Below are 22,243 nucleotides of genomic sequence, written 5' to 3'. Positions count from 1 at the left end.
AGAAGTGTCTCGACCCAAAGCGTCACCCATTCCTTCTCTCCAGAGATGCTGCCTGTCCCGCTGAGTTACTCCAGCATTTTGTGTCTACCTTCAATCGTATTATGTACTTTCTTATAATTCCACTGTATGCATGCACAACAGAGGACTACTTCAACTTGTCTTATCTCGAGGGTTTGTTTTTCTAAATACAGTTTCCTGGAAAGTGGCGCGCTTTTTTTTTTAATTGCGGAAGTATTCAGTTGTCCCGCCTTTGGCTGAGATTGGATACAGTCTTAAATTGCTACATGTTTGCGGGCCCCATTGGCTCTATAGTGCGCCACTCTCCCACACTGGGCTGAGAAACAGCGCGTTGTCCACCGGTGTCCTGCTAAGATCTTAGAGCAGAGATCTTTGGTGTCCTGCACGGTTTTATTGTTTGCCGTTTGAAGAGATGAGGACTTTGGCGGAAATTCAGGCAACTTTAGAAGTGGCGAAATTGGAGCCGGCCGATCTCCTGCCGTCGGTACAATGTATATCGTTCAGTGAGAGTGTCAGTTCGGGCGATTACTGCCTAATGGAACTGGATGAAACGCTTTGTAAATACATTGAATCCGGACAGAGGTAGGATTCGTGCTGAATCGCCTTTTCATACGTTCTAGTTGCCCATGCGAGATTAAATGCAACTAGTTTTAGATCATTGGAAAAGCACACAACAAATTGCTGGAAATCTGAAACTAAAAAGCCCAAGAGGCTGGAAACAACAGTTCGGATAGGGTGTGTGGAGAGAGAAGTTGCCAACATTTCAGTTTTGATGAGCTATCATTGATAATTCATTTTCCCCCCACTACACATACTGCTCAAACTACTGGATGTTTCCTGCGCCGTTTTATTTTGCACCTCCATCATTCGCAACCTCAAGAAGCATGAGCGAATTCAGATTGTTCCAGTTGTTGCAGAAAATCCGCGAGCCTGCTTGTAGATCCCATGACTGACCCTGTGACAACTCGAAAATCCATCGTGATATTCACTGAGGAACGCTTCATAGAATACTGGGATCCACTCTCCTTTCTGATTCAGAAACGGATAACAGCAAAGGAAGGGGAGAGAGCAGATCAGACTTTTGATTTAAGACAGTCATCCTTATATGGTATCTTTGGCAGAGCAACCTCAAAGCCGAGCAAAACACAAAGTACTGGTGGAACTCAGAAGGGTTCATGTTCTTGCATCATTTTGGCTTTTGCTCAAGATTCCAGCTTCTGCTGTCTCTTATGACTCCTCCCTGTTGAACTGGTGTCGCATCTCTGGAGTGGGATTTGGACTCCAACCCATGGCCTTCTGACCAAAGATGCGTTCAAGTATCTTTGCTTCGACTCTAAAGAGAGAATGCCACTGATTGAACCATGACAGACACGATAAGATGATAATTCGCTGAGTTACTCCAGCATTTTGTGCGGCATATTGGACCTTGCCTTTAATTCCCCAAAACCTTTCTAAGATTTAAGAACATTCAAAGATTAAATGAATATTCCCATTAATTGTGGAGTTAATATTTTGGGGGATAAAACTAGAAATAAATGGTACAGTGTGTACTTAAATGCTATTTTAAATATTATCATTATCAAATATGGAAAAAGTGCATCCAGGAATCATTACCAAACCACACAAGGAGATATCTGAGCATGTAATCCAGAGCCCAGGAAAGAGTTGTGTTTGTAAGGAACAATGGAGCAGAGAAGGAGCCACGGCTGGGCATTCATAACTAGTTCGTTCATAAGTGATGGGAGAAAAATTAGGACATTCGGCCCATCAAGTCTACTCCGCCATGCAATCATGGCAGTTCTATCTCTCTAACCCCATTCTCCTGCCTTCTCCCCGTAACCCGTGACACCCGTACTCATCAAGAATCTATGCCTTTAAAATATCCACGGACTCCACAGCCTTCTGTGGCGAATAATTCCACAAGTCTAGACCCTTTGGGGGAAGGCAAGGACGTTGATTGAGGAGTGATTAAAAGGGTGGAGAGCGTTGTATGGCTGGAAAATATCACAGATGAGGATTTCAAAATGCAAATGAAAATCTTAAATAGGCGTAAGAGACACAAAATGCTGGAGAAACTCAGCGGGTCAAGCAACATCTCGTGGACAAGAATAGGTGACTTTTTTTGGTGGGAAGGGTTCGGACCCAAAATATCACTCGTTATTTTTCTCGAGAGATGCTGCCTGACCCACGGGTGAGACCACACCTGGAGTATTGCGTACAGTTTTGGTCTCCAAATCTGAGGAAGGACATTATTGCCATAGAGGGAGTGCAGAGAAGGTTCACCAGACTGATTCCTGGGATGTCAGGACTGTCTTATGAAGAAAGACTGGATAGACTTGGTTTATACTCTCTAGAATTTAGAAGATTGAGAGGGGATCTTGTCGAAACTTACAAAATTCTTAAGGGGTTGGACAGGCTAGATGCAGGAAGATTGTTCCCGATGTTAGGGAAGTCCAGGACAAGGGGTCACAGCTTAAGGATAAGGGGGAAATCCTTTAAAACCGAGATGAGAAGAACTTTTTTCACACAGAGTGGTGAATCTCTGGAACTCTCTGCCACAGAGGATAGTTGAGGCCAGTTCATTGGCTATATTTAAGAGGGAGTTAGATGTGGCCCTTGTGGCTAAGGGGATCAGGGGGCATGGTGAGAAGGCAGGTGCGGGATACTGAGTTGGATGATCAGCCATGATCATATTGAATGGCGGTGCAGGCTCGAAGGGCCGAATGGCCTACTCCTGCACCTAATTTCTATGTTACTCCAGCATTTTGTGTCGATGTCTTCAGTGTAAACCAGCATCTGCAGTTCCTACTTACTTAAATATGTGTGTAGCTTTATTGTGAGTCTGTGAAGGTTTCTCAACACAAGGCTGAAGTTGAATGCTAACTTAATCCAAGTTATGTTATGATTTTAGAAAACCTTAAGTTTGAACAAGGTAGACGAGTAAAGGGCATTGAGAAAGACACAATGTTTTAACACCAGGTGAGCTAAAGCAGGAGGCTTAACAGGGCAATGTAATGGAGATGGCATAGACAGTTTTATTGATAGTACAACATGTAGTTTGAAGGGAACTTTAAGAGGCAAATATCACAGTTATTCCAAGCAGTGTTGTTCAGGGACAAGAGATGGCCATCAAGGCTGTGCCCGCTGCTGATCGCTAGCCGCTCGTACTCACCCCCTACGACGTGTATGTGGCACTGAGCAGGATTAATGCACGTAAGGCTGCTGGCCTTGACGGCATCCCCGGGCGCGTCCTCGGGGCCTGTGCTGCGCAGCTGACAGACGTCTGGACTGACATCTTCAACCTGTCACTTGCCCAAGCAGCTGCCCCCACGTGCCTTAAAACCACCTCCATCGTGCTGGTGCCAAAACACTCCACTGCAGCGAGCCTCAACGACTTCAGCCCAGTTGCACTTACTCCCATCATCACTAAGTGCTTTGAGAGGCTGGTCCTGGCACACCTCAAAGGCTGCCTACCTCCCACACTGGACCCCTGTCAGTTCGTCTACTGCAAGAACAGGAGTACGGAGGATGCCATCTCCACCACACTTCACTCCACCCTCTCCCACCTCGACAACAGAGACACCTATGTGAGAGTGCTGTTCATCGACTTTAGCTCAGCATTCAACACAATTATCCAATCCAAAACTGATCACCAAACTCAATGACCTGGGCATCGACCCCTCCCTCTGCAACTGAATACTGGACTTTCTAACCACCAGACCCCAGTCTGTTAGGTCAGACAACCACACGTCTTCAACCCTCACCCTGAACCGCAGGGCTGTGTGCTGAGCCCCCTCCGCCACTCCCTCTTCACCTACGACTGCACACCTGTACATGGTACTAACACCATCATCAAGTATGCAGATGATACAACGGTGATTGGCCTCATCAGCAACAACGATGAGTTGACCTATAGGGAGGAGGTCCAGCTCCTAGCAGCATGGTGCGCTGACAACAACCTGGCCCTTAACTCCAAGAAGACCAAGGAGCTCATTGTGGACTACAGAAGGTCTAGGGGGGCACGCACACCCCCCTCCACATTAACGGGACGGAGGTGGAACGTGTTTCTAGCTTCAGGTTCCTGGGTGTTAACATCTCCGATGACCTCTCTTGGACCCACAATACCTCTACTCTGATCAAGAAGGCTCACCAACGTCTCTTCTTCCTGAGGAGACTGAAGAAGGTCCATCTGTCTCCTCAGATTCTGGTGAACCTCTACCGCTGCACCATCGAGAGCATCCTTACCAACTGTATCACAGTATGGTATGGCAACTGCTCTGTCTCCGACCGGAAAGCATTGCAGAGGGTGGTGAAAATTGCCCAACGCATCACCGGTTCCTCACTCCCCTCCATTGAGTCTGTCCAGAGCAAGCGATGTCTATGAAGGGCGCGCAGCATCGTCAAGGACTGCTCTCACCCCAACCACAGATTGTTTACCCTCCTCCCATCTGGGAGGCGCTACAGGTCTCTCTGTTCCTGGACCAACAGGTTCAGGAACAGCTTCATCCCTGTGATTGTTACACTACATAACTCCACGCCTTGGTGAATGCCAGTCACCCTCCCTCCCCCTCCGTCATACACTCCTTCCCCCAGTGACTGATCCCCCCCCACCCCCCGAAAATTGCACTACTGCTACTGTATATATACATATGTATATTTTACTGTTCCATTATTCTGTGTTCGCACTTCTGGGTGAGATGCTAACTGCATTTCGTTGTCTCTGTACTTGTACACTGCACAATGACAATAAAGTTTTGAATCTGAATCTGAGATGCAGACATTTGCTTAGTAGGCATTTTAAAAAAAATCTTAAAATCAGTGTGGTAGTGAGTTGGTAAAAGCACTTTGCCACATTGACCATCAAAACCTTTCCACAGATATCTTAAATGATTCGTCAATCAATTACAAATTGGGACATTGGATAACTGACGAGTACACACATTTTGATTTTGACATTTCCAAATAAGTTGGAATAAGGCAAATGAGGCAGTTTAAACATTGTGTAATCAGTTTTCCATGTTGTTTCCTGCTTTTAGATTGATTATTCGAGGTGATAAGGATGAACATGCTGTATTGTGTAGTGAGGATAAAACCTATGACTTGAAGATGGCTGATACATCGAACATGCTGCTCATCATACCCGATTGTAAAACCCCAGATCAACTTTCATTCAACACAAGTACACGATGTGTGATGCATCATCAGGTAAGACTTTTATATAAACATGGACTTTCTTAAGGAAGAATTAACTGCATATATATTGTCAAACTGACGTGTCTTTCAAAACATAATTCTCTCAATGTTGGTATTGCCTGAGCATTATTTTAAAAATACTTTTAATTTATTTATTTCTCTAGTCGCCCAGGGACTGTGGTGGGATGGTCAGCATAAATAACGATGCAACTGGGCAGCATGGTGGCGCAGAGGTAGAGCTACTGCCTTACAGCGCCAGAGACCCGGGTTCGATCCTGAGTACGGGTGCTTGTCTGTATGGAGTTTGTACGTTCTCCCTGTGACCTGCGTGGTTTTGCTCCGAGATCTTCGGTTTCCTTCTACCTACACTCACTCCAATGACGTTCAGGTCTGTAGGTTAATTGGCTAGGTATAAATGTAAATTGTCCCTAGCGTGTGTAGGATAGTGTTAATGTACGGGGATCACTGGTTGGTGCGGATTCGATGGGCCTTGGGGCCTGTTTCCGTGCTGTATCTCTAAACTAAACTCCACGGGTTGCTGGGTCATTTCAGACGACATTTCATATTTTTTTGGCTATTGCAATTGTTTTTGATTTCACTATCACCTTTTTAGCTTTGATTTTAGTTGCATGGCAGTTTGCAACAAGAGTGGCAGAGCCACACCAGTTGTGTCATTGTATGGGGGCTGACAGGAACTTGATTGAGCAACTCTCAGTCTATTTTTAATACAAGCTTATTTGACAGTCTAGGCCACCAACCTATTTTTTTTTTTTGTGTTTACATTTCTCTTGTTATGTTTCCTTTGAGCATGTTACAGTATTTAAAATATGAACACGAGTTGTAAGTCGTGGTATCACAACAATGTTGTTAGGTCTTCAATGATTGTGGGGTGCCACGTCTATGAGTTCTTGCATTCTATAGCTGGACCGTGCCAGCATTGAGGAGGGTGGTCTATGATGTCATTTGCCAGGTGCAAGTGAAGTGATTTGGTTTATCTTGGACAGGACCTTAAGTCATAATTCTCATTCATTCAAGTGAGTATTTCAATCACTGTTCTGACTTGATTTTGATAAGGAAAAAGAGGCTTTGAGACATCAAGAAGTGTTGTGGAAGAGCAGAGGTATTTGGGTTTCCGGGCTTGCAAGATAATAAAACTGCATCTTGAGTAATTCAGTAATTAAGATTTTGTGAATGAGACCAAAGCAGTAGATGCAACAAACCTTTATTCAGTCTCAATACAAGCATAAATGGCAGAGGAATTACGTGGAAGAGTCTTCCCCAATGCACTTGGTTTTCTATCTTGGTTACATTTGATCATTTCTACTGGCAGATGCATTGTGTTTTGGGACTTCTATGATCCAATCCAAAATTGTACTCGGAGCCTCCCTCTTGTTATCTCCATGTTGAAATGGAACAATACCGATGGTGGAACTTGAACCATTCATATCCCATCCACTTCCTGTCAGTAATAACTAGGAACTGCAGACGCTGGTTTATACCAAAGATAGACAGGCAATGCTGGAGTAACTCAGCAGGTCAGGCAGCATCTCTGGAGAAAATAAATAGGTTATTTTCTCAATTTCCTACCGATGTACTGGCTGTCAGTGACTGCTCTCATCTTGTACATTTCTAAACTATTTGCGAACACTCGTCCATTGCTTCCCTCGTGGTTATCTCGTCCGTTTCTCCTGGTTTGGTTTTCCATGCCTGTCATCAAATCCCTGTCTGTACAAATCCCATTTTCCAGATCTTTGCTTGTAGCCTTCCATAGACGTTGGTGAGAAGCAGTAAATCACTGCTTCTCACGATCGTCTTATACAACTGCAGCATGACCTCTCAACTTCTATACTCAATGCTTTGACTAATGAAGGCCAATTGTGCCCAAAGTCTTTTTGACCACCCTATCTACCTGTGATGCCAATTTTAACGAACTATGTACCTGTATTCCAAGATCCCTCTGCTCTACAACCCTCTTCAGAGCCCTACTGTTCACTGTGTAGGTTCTGCCCATGTTAGTGCTCCTAAAATGCAACACCTCACGTTTCTTTGTATTAAATTTCATCAACCATTCCTCAGCCCACCTGGCCAACTGATCAAGAACCTGCTACAATGTTTGACTCCCATCTTCGCTGTCTACAATCCCACCCACTTTTTGTATGTGGCCAGGGGTCACAGTTTTAGAATAAGGGGTAAGCCATTTAGAACGGAGACGAGGAAACACTTTTTCACACAGAGAGTTGTGAGTCTGTGGAATTCTCTGCCTCAGAGGGCGGTGGAGGCTGGTTCTCTGGATACTTTCAAGAGAGAGCTAGATAGGGCTCTTAAAGATAGCGGAGTCAGGGGGGTATGGGGAGACGGCAGGAACGGGGTACTGATTGGGGATGATACGACGTTCTGGCGGCGGTGGCCTGAGTCCGGGGTTCAGCCGCGGGCCAGTGGACGACGTCATCAACAGCTGCGTCCGCTGGACTGGAGGGCGGCAGCTTCGACCACCCCGGGCCGCGGTGTTTGAACCGGCCCGTTTGCGGAGCTCGGTGAGCCGCGGGACTGATTTACCATTGCCCGGTGGGGTATCGCCTCAGCGCAGAGAGAGAAGAGGAGGGAAGAGACCGCAGCCCTAAGATTTTTGCCTCCATCACAGTGAGGAGGTGCTTGGTGGACTCACTGTGGTGGATGTTAATTTGTGTTTACTGTCTGTTCTGTTGTCTATTATTGTATTATTGTATGTATGACTGCAGGCACGAAATTTCATTCAGACTGAAAGATCTGAATGACAGTAAAGGAAATTCAATTCAATTCATCAGCCGTGATCACATTGAATAGCGGTGCTGGTCTTAGAGCCGAATGGCCTACTGCTGCACCTATTGTCTATTCCTTTATGTAACTATACACTGTAAATGGCTCGATTATAATCATGTATTATATTTCCGCTGACTGGCTAGGACAAAAGCTTTCCACTGTACATCTATACTTGACAAATTAATTAATGGCACAATGTTCCCAATGTTATAACTTGTATAACGTGGAAAGTAAAATGTTTATTTGCCAAGTTATGGTTATAAGAACTGGCAATCTACGTGTTACAACTTCAAAAGTGAACTTAATCGGACTGTCAATGCAAATTTCCTAATCATGGATGTTCTCATCCAAATCACTGATATAGAGGTTCAGCATTGAACTGAGGCACACCACTAGTCACAGGCCTCATCCAAAAAGCAACCTTCCACCATCACTCTCTGCTTCCTTCCATGAAGCCAATTTTCTATCCATTCAGCTATCCTTCCTTGTTCCATGGGATCTAACCTTCCAGAGCAGTGTACCATGTGGGACCTTGTAGAAAGCCTTACTGAAATCCATGTATGTACATCTTAAAGCACATTTGGAAATTAGCTTGGTTTTTGCAATATTTTTGTGGCCTGGTATTTTTTATTTAAATTTCAGATATGTTTAATTAATTGAGTGGCGTTTAATCTTCCCAATTGTCATGGTGAGAATTGAATTCTTCGTGGATTAATTAATTGAAATTGCATTTATAATTTATAATTTAAAGATAGTCAGCCCTATCTTAGGAAAAAAAAAAGTGTATTTTCAACGTGATAATAGTGTTTAATTATCTGTGATATCATTGATCCAGATTTTTGGTTTTGCTAAAAGTTATTGGGAGTTGAAGAAATCACGGCCCAAATTTAGGAAATTGAAGAAATGTCTATTGGAAAACCCATACAATGGACCTTCTTGTGAGACTGAGAGAAATGCCGAAAGATCAAAGGTATGGCTTATGTGTGTTCTTTTATATCTTACATGACACCTGAATTTCTGGCCCAAACGTTTTGTTGGCTTTTGTCCATTCCTCATCCCTGTGTTGCTGAGGACAGATCTCATGGCCTTACAGCTGCAGTTTGAATTTGTATAGTCATAATGATAGGAGCAGAATGAGGCTGTGTGGCCCAACAAGTCTACTCCGCCATACAATCATGGCTGGTCTATCTCTCCCTCCTAACCCCATTCTCCTGCCTTCTCCCCATAACCTCTGACACTTGTACTAATCAAGAATCTATCTTTCTCTGCCGTAAACATATAATTGACGTCCTCCACAACTTTCTGTGGCAAAGAATTCCACAGATTTACCACCCTCTGACCAAAGAAATTCCTCCTCATCTTCCTAACGGAACTTCCTTTAAATCTGAGGCTATGATCCCTGGTCCTAGACTCGGCTGCTTGTGGAAACATCCTCTCCACATCCACCATCAAAGCCTCTAGTCAAGCTGCTCTGTGTGGAACTGGGTGTGGGGCAAATCTGCTGAGCTTGTGACCTTCAATCAATTGTGCAAAGGCTGCATAACTTGAACTTCTATCTACGGATTAAGAGGTACAATTGTACCGGAAGTTCTCAGACTTGGTATGCCCTCACTTTGTTTTATCTGGGACCAAAGGCATTATTGTTTGGCTGTGTGGTTGGTGATCAGATCTGTCATGGAACTTGATCAGGCACTGACCAGAGAGAGGAAGTAACTTGTAGGTTAATTCTCCCTTTGATTTTTGGGTTACGACTCAGCGAGTTTTGCAGCGCATCATCTCCCAGAAAATTAAATCTGTATATTCTGCTAGCCTGGGCGCCATGTTATCCTGTGCAGCAGAATGAAGTACATCTACAATTTGAAGTGCAGGTTTTTGATTGCTGTCACGTCCTCTTTGCCCCACAGTATACAATGGAAGATTTAATGGAAAGTATTCAAGCAAGTGAGCAGGAAATAATGCAGCAGTTGCAGCAGTTGCGTGCATGCAAGATTGAAGGTAAATTGGAAGAGTAGAAGCTTTTGCATTGTCGTGAATTTCTGCCAAGTTGAGTGTACCTTCTTAAAATGTTTACCTAAATCCACATAACATGATGTCAATCCTCTGCATGACTTCTTCCCTGATTCTTCACTGATGTTTCATAATTACAGTAAGTGAGTTGAAGTCCCACTGAGGACGATCTCTGTCTCCAAAATATCTCTTCAGTACAAGATGTCAATCTCTGCTAGCATGGAAGGTGGTTTGAAGCTGTGGATAGTTGAAGGTCCCAACTCTCAACATCATACCTACTATTGTGCATTCAACACATTTTAAATCTAATGCTTTCAATTGTGATGCCCTGTAATCTGGATTTGCACATTGGTAATAATAAACCTATGAACTGTTTCTGGGTGTTGGATATTGTGCTAAGGCTATAAGTGTAAATCTCACAAACTTGCTGGATGTCATTGTATTTTCTTATGTACTGCAAATGAACACATATCTATCAAACTATATATTGGCTGATAACTCAAAAGATACCGTACCCTTGAAGGCTTTTTACAATATGCAATCTGTCCCTCCCTCCGGAAACCAGAAATGAATCTGATTTTGTTTCGTGGGTAAACTGGCATATGCAGCTGACAGTTGAATCTTGTGTTCAGCATTGTTGATAATAATGTGTCCTCCTGACCTATTCGACACTTAAAGCAGAGTTTTCTGTAAATTCACTTTGTACTCGGCTTTGTAGAGGCTTTTTGTAAAGGCTTTTTGATGGACCTTATTAGAGTATCAAGTTGGATAACAAAATATCTCAAAAAAACATGCCTGAGATCAGATGTTGTTAAACCAAGCTTTTCAATCGTATTTAAGAAAGAACTGCAGATGCTGGAAAATCGGAGGTAGCCAAAAATGCTGGAGAAACTCAGCGTGTGAGGCAGCATCTATGGGGGGATATAGATCATATGCAGGCAGATAAGATTTGTTTATTTTGGCGTTGTGTTTGGCGCGGGCATTGTGGGCTGCACACAACCTGTTCTTATGCTGCGCTTTCTTTTTCCAGTGTAGACTCTCTGTTTGTGTGAGGTGTTTTGTTCATCCCTGTGCATCTTTCTCCACATTAGGGTACTGGAGAATTCTGGAACTTGATTATGAAATTAAGCTTCTGAATCATGTGACTCAGCTGGTGGATTCCGAATCGTGGTCCTTCACTAAGATTCCTCTCCAAATTTGTCTTCAAGAACTGGAACTTCTTGAACCAAGGTGATTGACAATAACCGTTCAAATTGAAGTAATGGTCGATTACAATGTTATTGAGCAGGAGCCAGGGAGAGTGAATTGGGTGCGGTTCTTGTTGGGTAAATCTGCATCAGGCATGTGGGCAGTTGTTTTAAAGGCCAACTGGTCAGAGTACAGGATCAGCATGTTCCAGCAACGAGGAAGAATAAGGATTGCAAGGTAAAGGGAGCCTTGAATGACCAAAGAGGTAATAAACTTTGTCAAATGAAAAAAAATGAAGTTGTATAAGGCTTAAGAAGATGATATCAGACGGGCATTTGAGGTCTATAAAGCAAGTGGGGAAGAAGTCAAGTGGGCGATGAGAAGGGCCAAAAGAGGCCATGGTATGTCTTGGGCAAATACTAAAGTCATTTACAGCGAGATATTCAAAACTAGGGTAACCAGGAAGAAGGTAGGGTAGCTAGGTCATGGATAAAGGAGGGAATTTGTACTTGGAGTCAGAGGATGTAAGCGAGGGACTAAACGAGAACTTTACATCTGTAATAGAAACATAGAAAATAGGTGCAGGATTAGGCCATTCGGCCCTTCGAGCCTGCACCGTCATTCAATATGATAATTGCTGATCATCCAACTCAGTATCCTGTACCTGCCTTCTCTCCATACCCCCGATCCCTTTAGCCACAAGGGCCACATCTAACTCCCTCTTAAATATAGCCAATGAACTGGCCTCAACTACCTTCTGTGGCAGAGAATTCCAGAGATTCACCACTCTCTGTGTGAAAAATATTTTTCTCATCTCGGTCCTAAAAGATTTTCCCCCTTGTCCGTAAACTGTAACCCCTTGTTCTGGACTTCCCCAACATCGGGAACAATCTTCCTGCATCTAGCCTGTTCAACCCCTTAAGAATTTTGTAAGTTTCTATAAGATCACCTCTCAATCTTCTAAATTCTAGCGAGTACAAGCCGAGTCTATCCAGTCTTTCTTCATATGAAAGTCCTGACATCCCAGGAATCAGTCTGGTGAACCTTCTCTGCATTCCCTCTATGGCAATAAATTTACAAGTCGACTAGCCACAGACGAGGTCTCGGAGGACTGGAGAATAGCTGATGTTGTTCTTTTGTTTAAGAAGGGAGGTTAAGATAACCCAGGGAGTTATAGGCCAGTGCACCTCATCAGTGGCAGTGAAGCTTTTGGAGAGGATTCTTTGGGATAGGATTTACTCCCATTTCTATAAGAATTAGGCTAATTAGAGAGGGTCAGCATAGCTTCTAACTTGATCAAGTTTTTTCGAGGAAGCGAAGAAGGTGATGGATAAGGATGTGGTCGACATAGGTTTTAGCAAGTCATTTGATAACGTCCACATGGTAGGCTGATCCAGAAGATTAAAATGCATAGGATTCACAGTGACTTGGTTGTATGGATAGAACTGGCTTACTCAAGACAGAGCTATGGTGGAAAGTGTTATTCTGGCTGGAGGTCTGTTATCAGTGGCGTTTCACAGCTTTCTGTGCAGGAACCTACGTTTGTGATCCATGTAAATTACTTGAACGTAAATGGGTTAGTTAGGTTGCATATCGTTGAAGTTGCAAGATTGAGGGATATGAGGACAGTGAGGAACGCTATCAAAGGATAGAGCGGGATATTGATCAACTACAGAAATTGGTGGAGAAATGGCAGGTGGAGTTTAATTCAAGCATTTGTGAAACGATGCATTTTACGAATGTATGAAGGCCTATGGTTGATGGGAAAATCCTTGACAGCATTGATGTGCAGAAGGAATTTGGGCTCCATGTCCGTAACTCCCTGAGAATGACATTACTTGGAGATAGATTGGTAAAGAGAGCATCTGGTATTGTATCCGTCATTTGAAGGAGGTATAAGAGCCGGGAAGGAGGTATTAGCTGCAAGGGGAAGTTGGACAAACTTGGATTGATTTCTCTAGAATGCCTGAGGTTGAGGGGAGAGTATACAGAAGTATCAAAAATTATGGGAGGGGTAGATAGGGGGGGTCATTTACAACTTTTTTTCTCAGGGTGGAAATATTAAAGACTCAGAGCAGTAGCTTTAAGCTGAGATGGTCAAAAATGAATGAAAATGTGCAGGACCAGTTTTTAAAATTTTTTTTTTAAAGTAGTTTTGTGCTGCCAAGGTGGCGGTGGAGGCTTTTTGATATTCACATGGATATGCTGGGAATGGAAATGTGTCCCTCGCATATAAGCAGATGAGATTAGTCTATCTTGGCATTATGTTCGGCATGGACATTGTGAGACGGAAGGACTATTCCTGTGCTATCGTTTACTATGTTCTATGTTTTAAACAAGCCACAGGGGATGTTGGCTGAAACCAGCGGATGGATTATTTTTTGTTTTGTGTGTTTGCCAATTTGAAGGCACCCATTCAAATTCTGTTATTCTGGTTTTTTTGGTTGTACAGAATTATGAAAAATTATTTCTCTATTGGTCCTTGATTTTATTATGGCACATTGATATTTAATTGATGGTCAGGAAATATGTGCATTTTGTATGTGCCTGCAAAAGAAGAAAATTCACAAGCAAATTCACAAAAACAAATCCTCATATTTTCTAGTATGTCACTGTTCCAAGGACATCATTTAAACTGTGATTTAATTTCTATTTAGGTTGATCACTAAAGTTTCCTCTATATCGGAAAGAATTAATGATTAGATATATGAAGAACATCAAGGCATATGTTTGTACTTGAAATGTGTCCTAATTTACCATGGGGCAGTAGTATTTGCTTCATTGTTGCAATTAATGATCATTGTAAGCTGCCATTAATCTCCCACAACGTTTGAATTTCAACTCTTAACTATCGTGCCGCAAATTAAAAGATAGTGATTGTTCCGCATGGACTTTCTGTCCTGCAAACTAATAAATACACGTCTTCCAAACCTGCTTGATTTTTGTTAGGTTATGACATTTGCGTTCTATACTTTGGACATTTGCACACAAAAATATGACAATGTTTTTGCAGTACTAGTTTAGAGATACAGTGCGGAAACAGGCCCTTAGGCCCACCGAGTCTGCACCGACCAGCGATCCCTGCACATTAACACTAACACGCACACGCGCGCACACACACACCATTTTTTTTAACATTCATACCAAGCCAATTATCCTACAAACCTGTACGTCCTTGGAGTGTGGGAGGAAACTGAATATCTCGGGGAAAACCCACGCAGGTCACTGGGAGAATGTACAAACTCCGTACAGACAGCACCCGTAGTCAGGATCGAATCCGGATCTCTGGTGCTGTAATGTAGTAGCTCTACCTCTGCGCCATTGTGCCACACACTTTTCTCATTAATTTAATGGTAAATTATGTTTTCTATGGGGAAACACATAATTTGTTCTATTTAAATGCTCAATTTTGCTTCATTTCCATGGAAAATATGCAGATACCTTTAGGAGGCAAGGGACTTCTCAAGGACTTATTACTGAAAGTTAGCTCTTTTGTCTTCATTGATGTTTTTCTGTACTGTCTTGAACTTCCATTCCCAAAATTGAGGTACTTGGGAAGTCTGCAATTTTATTGTGAAATGGAGTCCCTGATGGTATGTGAAAGATGCTTTTAAGGAAAACATAAAATCTAACAAATGCAGAGTAAATGCTAGGTTTAGGACTACAATTATTGAATGAGGAATGAGTTCTGATTCCCACACTGCAGGAGGTGGATTTGATGTGCGAGCTGGCTGCTGAGGTTTGTATGGAAGGATGATGTGTGCACAACCACTTCAATGCCATTGGCGTGCATGACTAGAATGACACAAGTGACATCTCGTGCTCGCACGCTGTTTGATGCCACTGTAGACATCAAGATTTTTCGCGTCTCAACACAGTGGGCACACACAAAACCTGACAGGAACGCTACGGACTTTGCAGTGCATTCAATAGATATCTGATTTCCAGTTGCTTACATTTTTATAAAATAGAATAGCTTAGCGTGTAAAAATGTGGCCCGAGAATTTATTTCCAAGCAGAGCATTTTTTGAAAATATGAACATTGACAGAAAAATGGGGAGAAACACGGCTGTGAGCATTTGGGGCAGCAAGAGATCTTCCAAGTGCTATGTGAATGTTTGCAGTTTATTGATAATTTATAAATAACTAATTATAACATTGTCCCATTAACCCTTTGCATTTGCTGACCTATCATGAACACTGCCTTGATTTAAAATCTGTCTCTATAATCTTCTGCGCTACTTCATTTATGACGTTGTCCTTGAAATTTGTCACCTGCTGGTCATCCTTCACCTGATTTGGTCCTAAACTCTGGAATCTCCTTCCTAAACCTGTCGTGCCTCTCTCCCTTTTTCTTTGGAGTTGAACTGGAAATTTACCTCCTTGGTAAACCTCGGGTGACCTGAACTAATACAACCATTTATGACTGTCAGACTTTATTTGGTAATACCCATGTAAAGGGTCTTGTTCTTGCTTTCCCTCTCTCTCCATTCCTCCCCCTTCCTTGTTCTCTGTTCAGTTTGACAGTCTCCCCGATTAAATGTTATCTCTGTATGCTTTGTTGTCAGCTTCTCCTGGCTAACAATGATTTTTTCTTGAGCCTCATCCCCTTTGTCTCGTTCTCACACTTTACCCTTGCTTATCTCTGTATCACCCTCTCCCCTGACTTTTAGTCTGAAGAAGGGTTTCGACCCGAAACGTCACCCATTCCTTCTATCCAGAGATGCTGCCTGTCCCGCTGAGTCACTCCAGCATTTTGTGTCTGTCTTGTTGTTCTGCCTTTGTCAAGGTGCAATTATTAATATAGATGATTTTTTTTTCACAGTAACAAAAAGCACATAGAGTCACACAGCACGAAGCAGGCCCTTTGGGTGGTCATGTTTGACTAATCTTCTTGATTTTTTTGAAGAGGTTACTCGGGAAATTGATGAGGGTAAAGCAGTGGATGTTGTATATATGGACTTCAGTAAGGCATTTGACAAGGTTCCTCACAGAAGGTTGGTTAAGAAGGTTCAATGGTTGGGTATTAATGGTGGAGTAGCAAGATGGATTCAACAGTGGCTGAATGGGAGATGTCAGAGAGTAATGGTGGATGGTTGTTTGTCAGGTTGGAGGCCAGTGACTAGTGGGGTGCCACAGGGATCTGTGTTCGGTCCACTGCTGTTTGTCATGTACATCAATGATCTGGATGATGGTGTGGTAAATTGGATTAGTAAGTATGCAGATGATACTAAGATAGGTGGGGTTGTGGATAATGAAGTAGATTTTCAAAGTCTACAGAGAGATTTATGCCAGTTGGAAGAGTGGGCTGAAAGATGGCAGATGGAGTTTAATGCTGATAAGTGTGAGGTGCTACATCTTGGCAGGACAAATCAAAATAGGACGTACATGGTAAATGGTAGGGAATTGAAGATGTAGTTGAACAGAGGGATCTGGGAATCACTGTGCACAGTTCCCTGAAAGTGGAATCTCATGTAAATAGGGTGGTAAAGAAAGCTTTTGGTGTGCTGGCCTTTAAAAATCAGAGCATTGAGTATAGAAGTTGGGATGAAATGTTAAAATTGTACAAGGCATTGTTGAGGCCAATTCTGGTGTATGGTGTACAATTTTGGTCGCCTAATTATAGGAAGGATGTCAACAAAATAGAGAGAGTACAGAGGAGATTTACTAGAATGTTGCCTGGGTTTCAGCAACTAAGTTACAGAGAAAGGTTGAACAAGTTAGGGCTTTATTCTTTGGAGTGCAGAAGGTTAGAGACTTGATAGAGGTCTTTAAAATGATGAGAGGGATAGACAGAGTTGACGTGGATAAGCTTTTCCCACTGAGAGGAGGGAAGGTTCAAACAAGGGGACCGGATGTGAGAATTAAGGGACAGAAGTTTAGGGGTAACATGAGGGGGAACTTCTTTACTCAGAGAGTGGTGGCTGTGTGGAATGAGCTTCCAGTGAAGGTGGTGGAGGCAGGTTCGTTTTTATCATTTAAAAATAAATTTGATAGTTATATGGACGGGAAAGGAATGGAGGGTTATGGTCTGAGCGCAGGTATATGGGACTAGGGGAGAATATGTGTTCGGCACAGACTAGAAGGGTCGAGATGGCCTATTTCCGTGCTGTAATTGTTATATGGTTATATATATGGTTTGGATCAACTTGCCCATGCTGACTTTGATCCCCCATCTACACTAATCTCACTTGCTTACGTTTGGCGCATATCCCTCTAAACATGTTTTTATCCATGTATTTGTCCAAATGACTTTAAAATATTGTTATAGTACCTGTCTCAACTACCTCCTCTGGCAGCTTGTTCATTTACCCACCATCTTCGTGTTTAAAAAAGTTTCCCCTCAAGTTCCTTTTACATTTTTTCCCCCTTCACTTTAAACCTATGTCCCCCTGGTTTTTTATTCTGCCACTCTGGGTAAAAGACATTGTGCATTTACCTGATCTATTCTCTTCATGAACTTATACGCCTCTATAATATCATCCCTCATCCTCCTGCGATGAAAGGAATTAAATCCTAGCCTGCCCAACCTCTCCCTACAATTCAAGCCCTCAACTCCTGGCAATATCCTCATATTTCTCTGGACTCATTCCAGCTTAGCATCCTTCTGAGAGCAAGGTGGAGCAAAACTGAACACACTACTCCAAATGTGACCTCAACAAAGTTTTGTACGACTGCAACATAACATCTCAACTTCTATACTCAATACCCTGAAAGATGAAGGCCAAGTGCTGAAAGCCTCTTGCCCACTCTATCTACCCATGCCGCCACTTCCAAGGAACTGTGCACTTGCACTCCTGGATCCCTCTACTAGACAACACTCTTTAAGACCCTGCCACTAACTGTGAAGGGCCTGCCTGGTTTGACTTCCCCAATTGTAACACCTCACATTTAACTGCATTAAACTCCATTAACCATTCCTCAGCCCACGTGCCCAACTCGTGAAGATTCTGCTGTAACTTTTGATAGCCATCTTCATTATTGACGATATCTCCCACTTTATGGTCATCTGCAAACTTGCGAATTATGCCTTCTACATATCCATGTTGCTGAAGTAAATGCATGCTCTGATAATCTTGTTGGTGTTTGGTTCTATATTTCAGAGAAATAATGTCAAATAATGTGCTTATAAAATGTGGATCTGTGTGTTTTGTTGCTCATGATGAGTCAGAGGGAAAGAGTGTTTTGCTGTTGCCATGACAATCTGAATGACTTTGCACGAGTTCACCATGTGCGTCAATACTATCATGAAAAATAGGGTAATGAAGATAAAAGCTGCCTTGATAGGCATCAATAAGATAGGCTCTTACTTTGGTATGACACAACATATTATATATTTCAGCACACAATGTTTTATCTTTGTTTCTATCCTCACCAAGCCTGTGTAGTTTCATCACCACATGCACATTTTCTTTGACTGTTATTTGGAAACGTCTTTTCATTTTGTACAGTACTTCGTACAATATCAATCTGCCAGATTAACAATCATTTTAGCAAATCTGTGTTTGATAACTTCTTGATAGCTTGAGCTTTGTGGAGAGCAACTAAGAAATGTGACAAAAGCATTATCCTGATTTACATGATAGCCTGAACTATTAGTCACTACTTATAATACAAGTTTAATACAATGATACATTGAATGTCTCCAATAAGATGTTAGATTATCATCCATACTACAACAATCTGGTTAACGTGTATCTAACACTGGGAAAAACAATTGAACATGAAGGGACTTGTATTTCTGGGCTTCATCGGTGTTTCTGTGCAATTATCCGCAAGTAAATATCTGACAAAATCTATATCATCCAAACTTTTGACTTTACTTCGTTTGCATAAACTGCTGAGCATCGGAACAGCTCAGCTGGCAGTGAACCTGGTTCTGAAAGCACGGTCTGTTTATTAATATGCCTGATATTTATCCCATCGTGTTCTCTTTGCTGCGTTGTGTGCATGGATGATCCTTGATGATGTAGTTCAATATTAGCATCTGTTACCATGAGTGATGTAGTAGAATCTTGCATGGTTATTGTGGATAGACACAAAATGCTGGAGTTACTCAGCAGGACCAGCAACGTCTCTGGATGAAAGGAATGGGTGACATTTCGGGTCAAGACTCTTCTGGCACAGTTTTGGTATTGGTTAGCATTTCAGATACTTTCCAAACCACAAGCAGTGTTTTTGATTTAGTCATCATGCATTGGAGTTTGTATAACATCATTGTGGAAAGCAGCAAGTTCAGTTATAGTTTAGAGATTTTCAGATTTTCAAATGATTTCTCCTGCCTCTGCTGAATCCTGTTCCAAGTTTGATTTTCCTCCTTGGTCAACCATGGAACCTTTTGCCTGCCTTTTTGTTTCCATTTGAAAATACCTCAGTGAAGCACCTTTTGATGTTTTGAAGTTTCACCTGCTGTTACTTTAAAAATAAATCATATTTCCAATATTTGCCGTTTTGTTCTGCTTTCTGATATTAAAAAAAACTATTTTAATTACAAAGCCATATCATTCCTTTTCTAAATATTTTCGAAGCATTGATTGACCATCTGAGATTTTCCTCCCGCTTAATAAGTCGAGTCCATTTTATCTATCTATTTATTACGATAAACTAACCGGTTATGCTTCTTCTCCAACAGGGAAATGATAGAGCATAGCCTGAATAGTTATGGCAAAGCATACACAAGTGATGGTGAGTGATGTCCTACTTGCAAATATTATGGTAACAATTGGTTTCTAACATTGAAACGTACAGTCGTGTATTTAGTTGGTCCAATCAGCTAGATTTATGTTATTTGCTTTCTTCTGATTTTCTTCCAATAACACTCCTCTCAGTAAAGGTGCCAGGTTAAATGGTTTGATTCACCACTGAGGGCATTGACTCTGTTTGATTCGGAGCCGATTCGCAATTATTACATGACCAGTGAACTTGAAGTGATTGATTTATTAGTTTTTTTTAAGAGCTGCTAAAGGACATTTTAATATTGCCTGTGCTGTTGTGCTTGAAAGTTGCTGACTTGATCTTGGCCCATAATCAAACTTGACTTGTTTCTTTCATGCCTTGTACCTACATCATTTGCTACATTTGTGATATCCAGAGCTAAATTCTACTTTTATTTTTGTAAAGATCAAGCATGGTTCTGTCTTTCTGGGCTTCATCGGTGTTCCTGTGCAATTGGCCGCAAGGAAATATCTGACAAAATCATAACATCCAAACTTTTGACCACTTCGCTTGCATAAGCTGCTGCATTGGAACAGCTCAGCTGGCAGTGAACCTGGTTCTGAAAGCAGGGTCTGTTTATTAATACACCTGATATCTATCTCATCCATATATAACCATATAACAATTACAGCACGGAAACAGGCCATCTCGACCCTTCTAGTCCGTGCCGAACACGTATTCTCCCCTAGTCCCATATACCTGCGCTCAGGACATAACCCTTCATTCCTTTCCCGTCCATATAACTATCCAATTGATTTTTAAATGATAAAAACGAACCTTCCTCCACCACCTTCACTGGAAGCTCATTCCACACAGCCACCACTCTCTGAGTAAAGAAGTTCCCCCTCATGTTACCCCTAAACTTCTGTCCCTTAATTCTCAAGTCATGTCCCCTTGTTTGAATCTTCCCTACTCTCAGTGGGAAAAGCTTATCCACGTCAACTCTGTCTATCCCGCTCATCATTTTAAAGACCTCTATCAAGTCCCCCCTTAACCTTCTGTGCTCCAAAGAATAAAGCCCTAACTTGTTCAACCTTTCTCTGTAACTTAGTTGCTGAAACCCAGGCAACATTCTAGTGAATCTCCTCTGTACTCTCTCTATTTTGTTGACATCCTTCCTATAATTAGGCGACCAAAATTGTAAACCATACTCCAGAATTGGCCTCACCAATGCCTTGTACAATTTTAACATTACATCCCAACTTCTATACTCAATGCTCTGATTTATAAAGGCCAGCACACCAAAAGCTTTCTTTACCACCCTATTTACATGAGATTCCACTTTCAGGGAACTGTGCACAGTTCATCCCAGATCCCTCTGTTCACCTGCATTCTTCAATTCCCTACCATTTACCATGTACGTCCTATTTTGATTTGTCCTGCCAAGATGTAGCACCTCACACTTATCAGCATTAAACTCCATCTGCCATTTTTCAGCCACTATTGCAGCTTCACAAGATTGAATACATTTTCAGGTACACTTGATGCCAGGTCTGTCGTGTGCTTGTTGTTAAGCCAAAGGTCATGGTTGATCATTTGAAGTGAAGGTGATGCAGCAGTCAGACCATGATGTAATATTATGTGACAGCATGTAGTGCGTTTGCCAATGGCTCATGGCCACTCCAAGAGTAGACCATTTTCCCCTTAAATAGGTTTGCTCACTTCCTGCCCAACCTATTCTGCTATTCCGCAGTTTTTTGTGCAACCAAATATAGGCCAGAGTTCAGTGTGGCGTGATGTTTAAGTGCCTGATGGTTGTTGAAGAAGCTATTCTTGAACCTGGTGGTTATTTTTGTATCATCAGATTGTTATACGATAGTTATCCATCAGCAGGGGCCTGATGGGTCGGTTCCAGGTAGAGTGATCTGTGCCTTATTTCCCAGTCAAGTAATGTATTCCTCCCTTGGCAACTGATGGATGGTTTTGCGTTTTAAAAGTTACAATTAAATCTCTTCCTCCACTTCCTTCACCATGATCGGGTATTATTTCCTGATCATGACTTCTTGCTGTTGGAAAAAAAAATTTACTTTGTGGCAGTCCAGGTCTTCTCTCGACCGCTCTAAATCCAAGCCATTTTTCTTATTACTTTCTCGATTGAGAATAATTTTCCTTTTACCTAAGTAGACGCTTCATGATTCCAATTGCCTCCATCAATTGGCTCTCGACCTTCACTGCTTTAAGGGAATAATTCTGGGTTCTTCAGTAGATCCATGTAATTTGGGCCCGTCAAACCTATAGTCATTCTACTAGATATTTTATTTTCACACTTTACTGGATCTTAACACATTTCGTTGGTGCATTGATCTTAATTGGATTCAAACGG

At 42.2% G+C, this 22,243-nt stretch overlaps 1 protein-coding gene across 1 annotated transcript in view; it reads left to right on the top strand.

The window, feature by feature from the left end:
- The first annotated feature begins 310 nt into the window (after positions 1–310).
- dscc1 (DNA replication and sister chromatid cohesion 1) overlaps positions 311–22,243 on the top strand; it is a 33,976-nt gene continuing 12,043 nt past the window's right edge. Inside the window, exons 1-6 of the mRNA XM_055634619.1 lie at positions 311–600; positions 5,055–5,223; positions 8,846–8,980; positions 9,915–10,005; positions 11,109–11,247; positions 19,838–19,890. Of these exons, the coding sequence (XP_055490594.1) occupies positions 431–600; positions 5,055–5,223; positions 8,846–8,980; positions 9,915–10,005; positions 11,109–11,247; positions 19,838–19,890 (757 nt within the window). The 5' untranslated portion in view covers positions 311–430. The remainder of the gene's footprint in view (positions 601–5,054; positions 5,224–8,845; positions 8,981–9,914; positions 10,006–11,108; positions 11,248–19,837; positions 19,891–22,243) is intronic.

Source organism: Leucoraja erinacea, chromosome 4, assembly GCF_028641065.1.
Source record: "Leucoraja erinacea ecotype New England chromosome 4, Leri_hhj_1, whole genome shotgun sequence".
NCBI lineage: Eukaryota > Metazoa > Chordata > Chondrichthyes > Rajiformes > Rajidae > Leucoraja > Leucoraja erinaceus.
The sequence above is the reverse complement of the archived record's forward strand: the minus strand, read 5'-3'. Positions and strand labels throughout refer to the sequence as shown.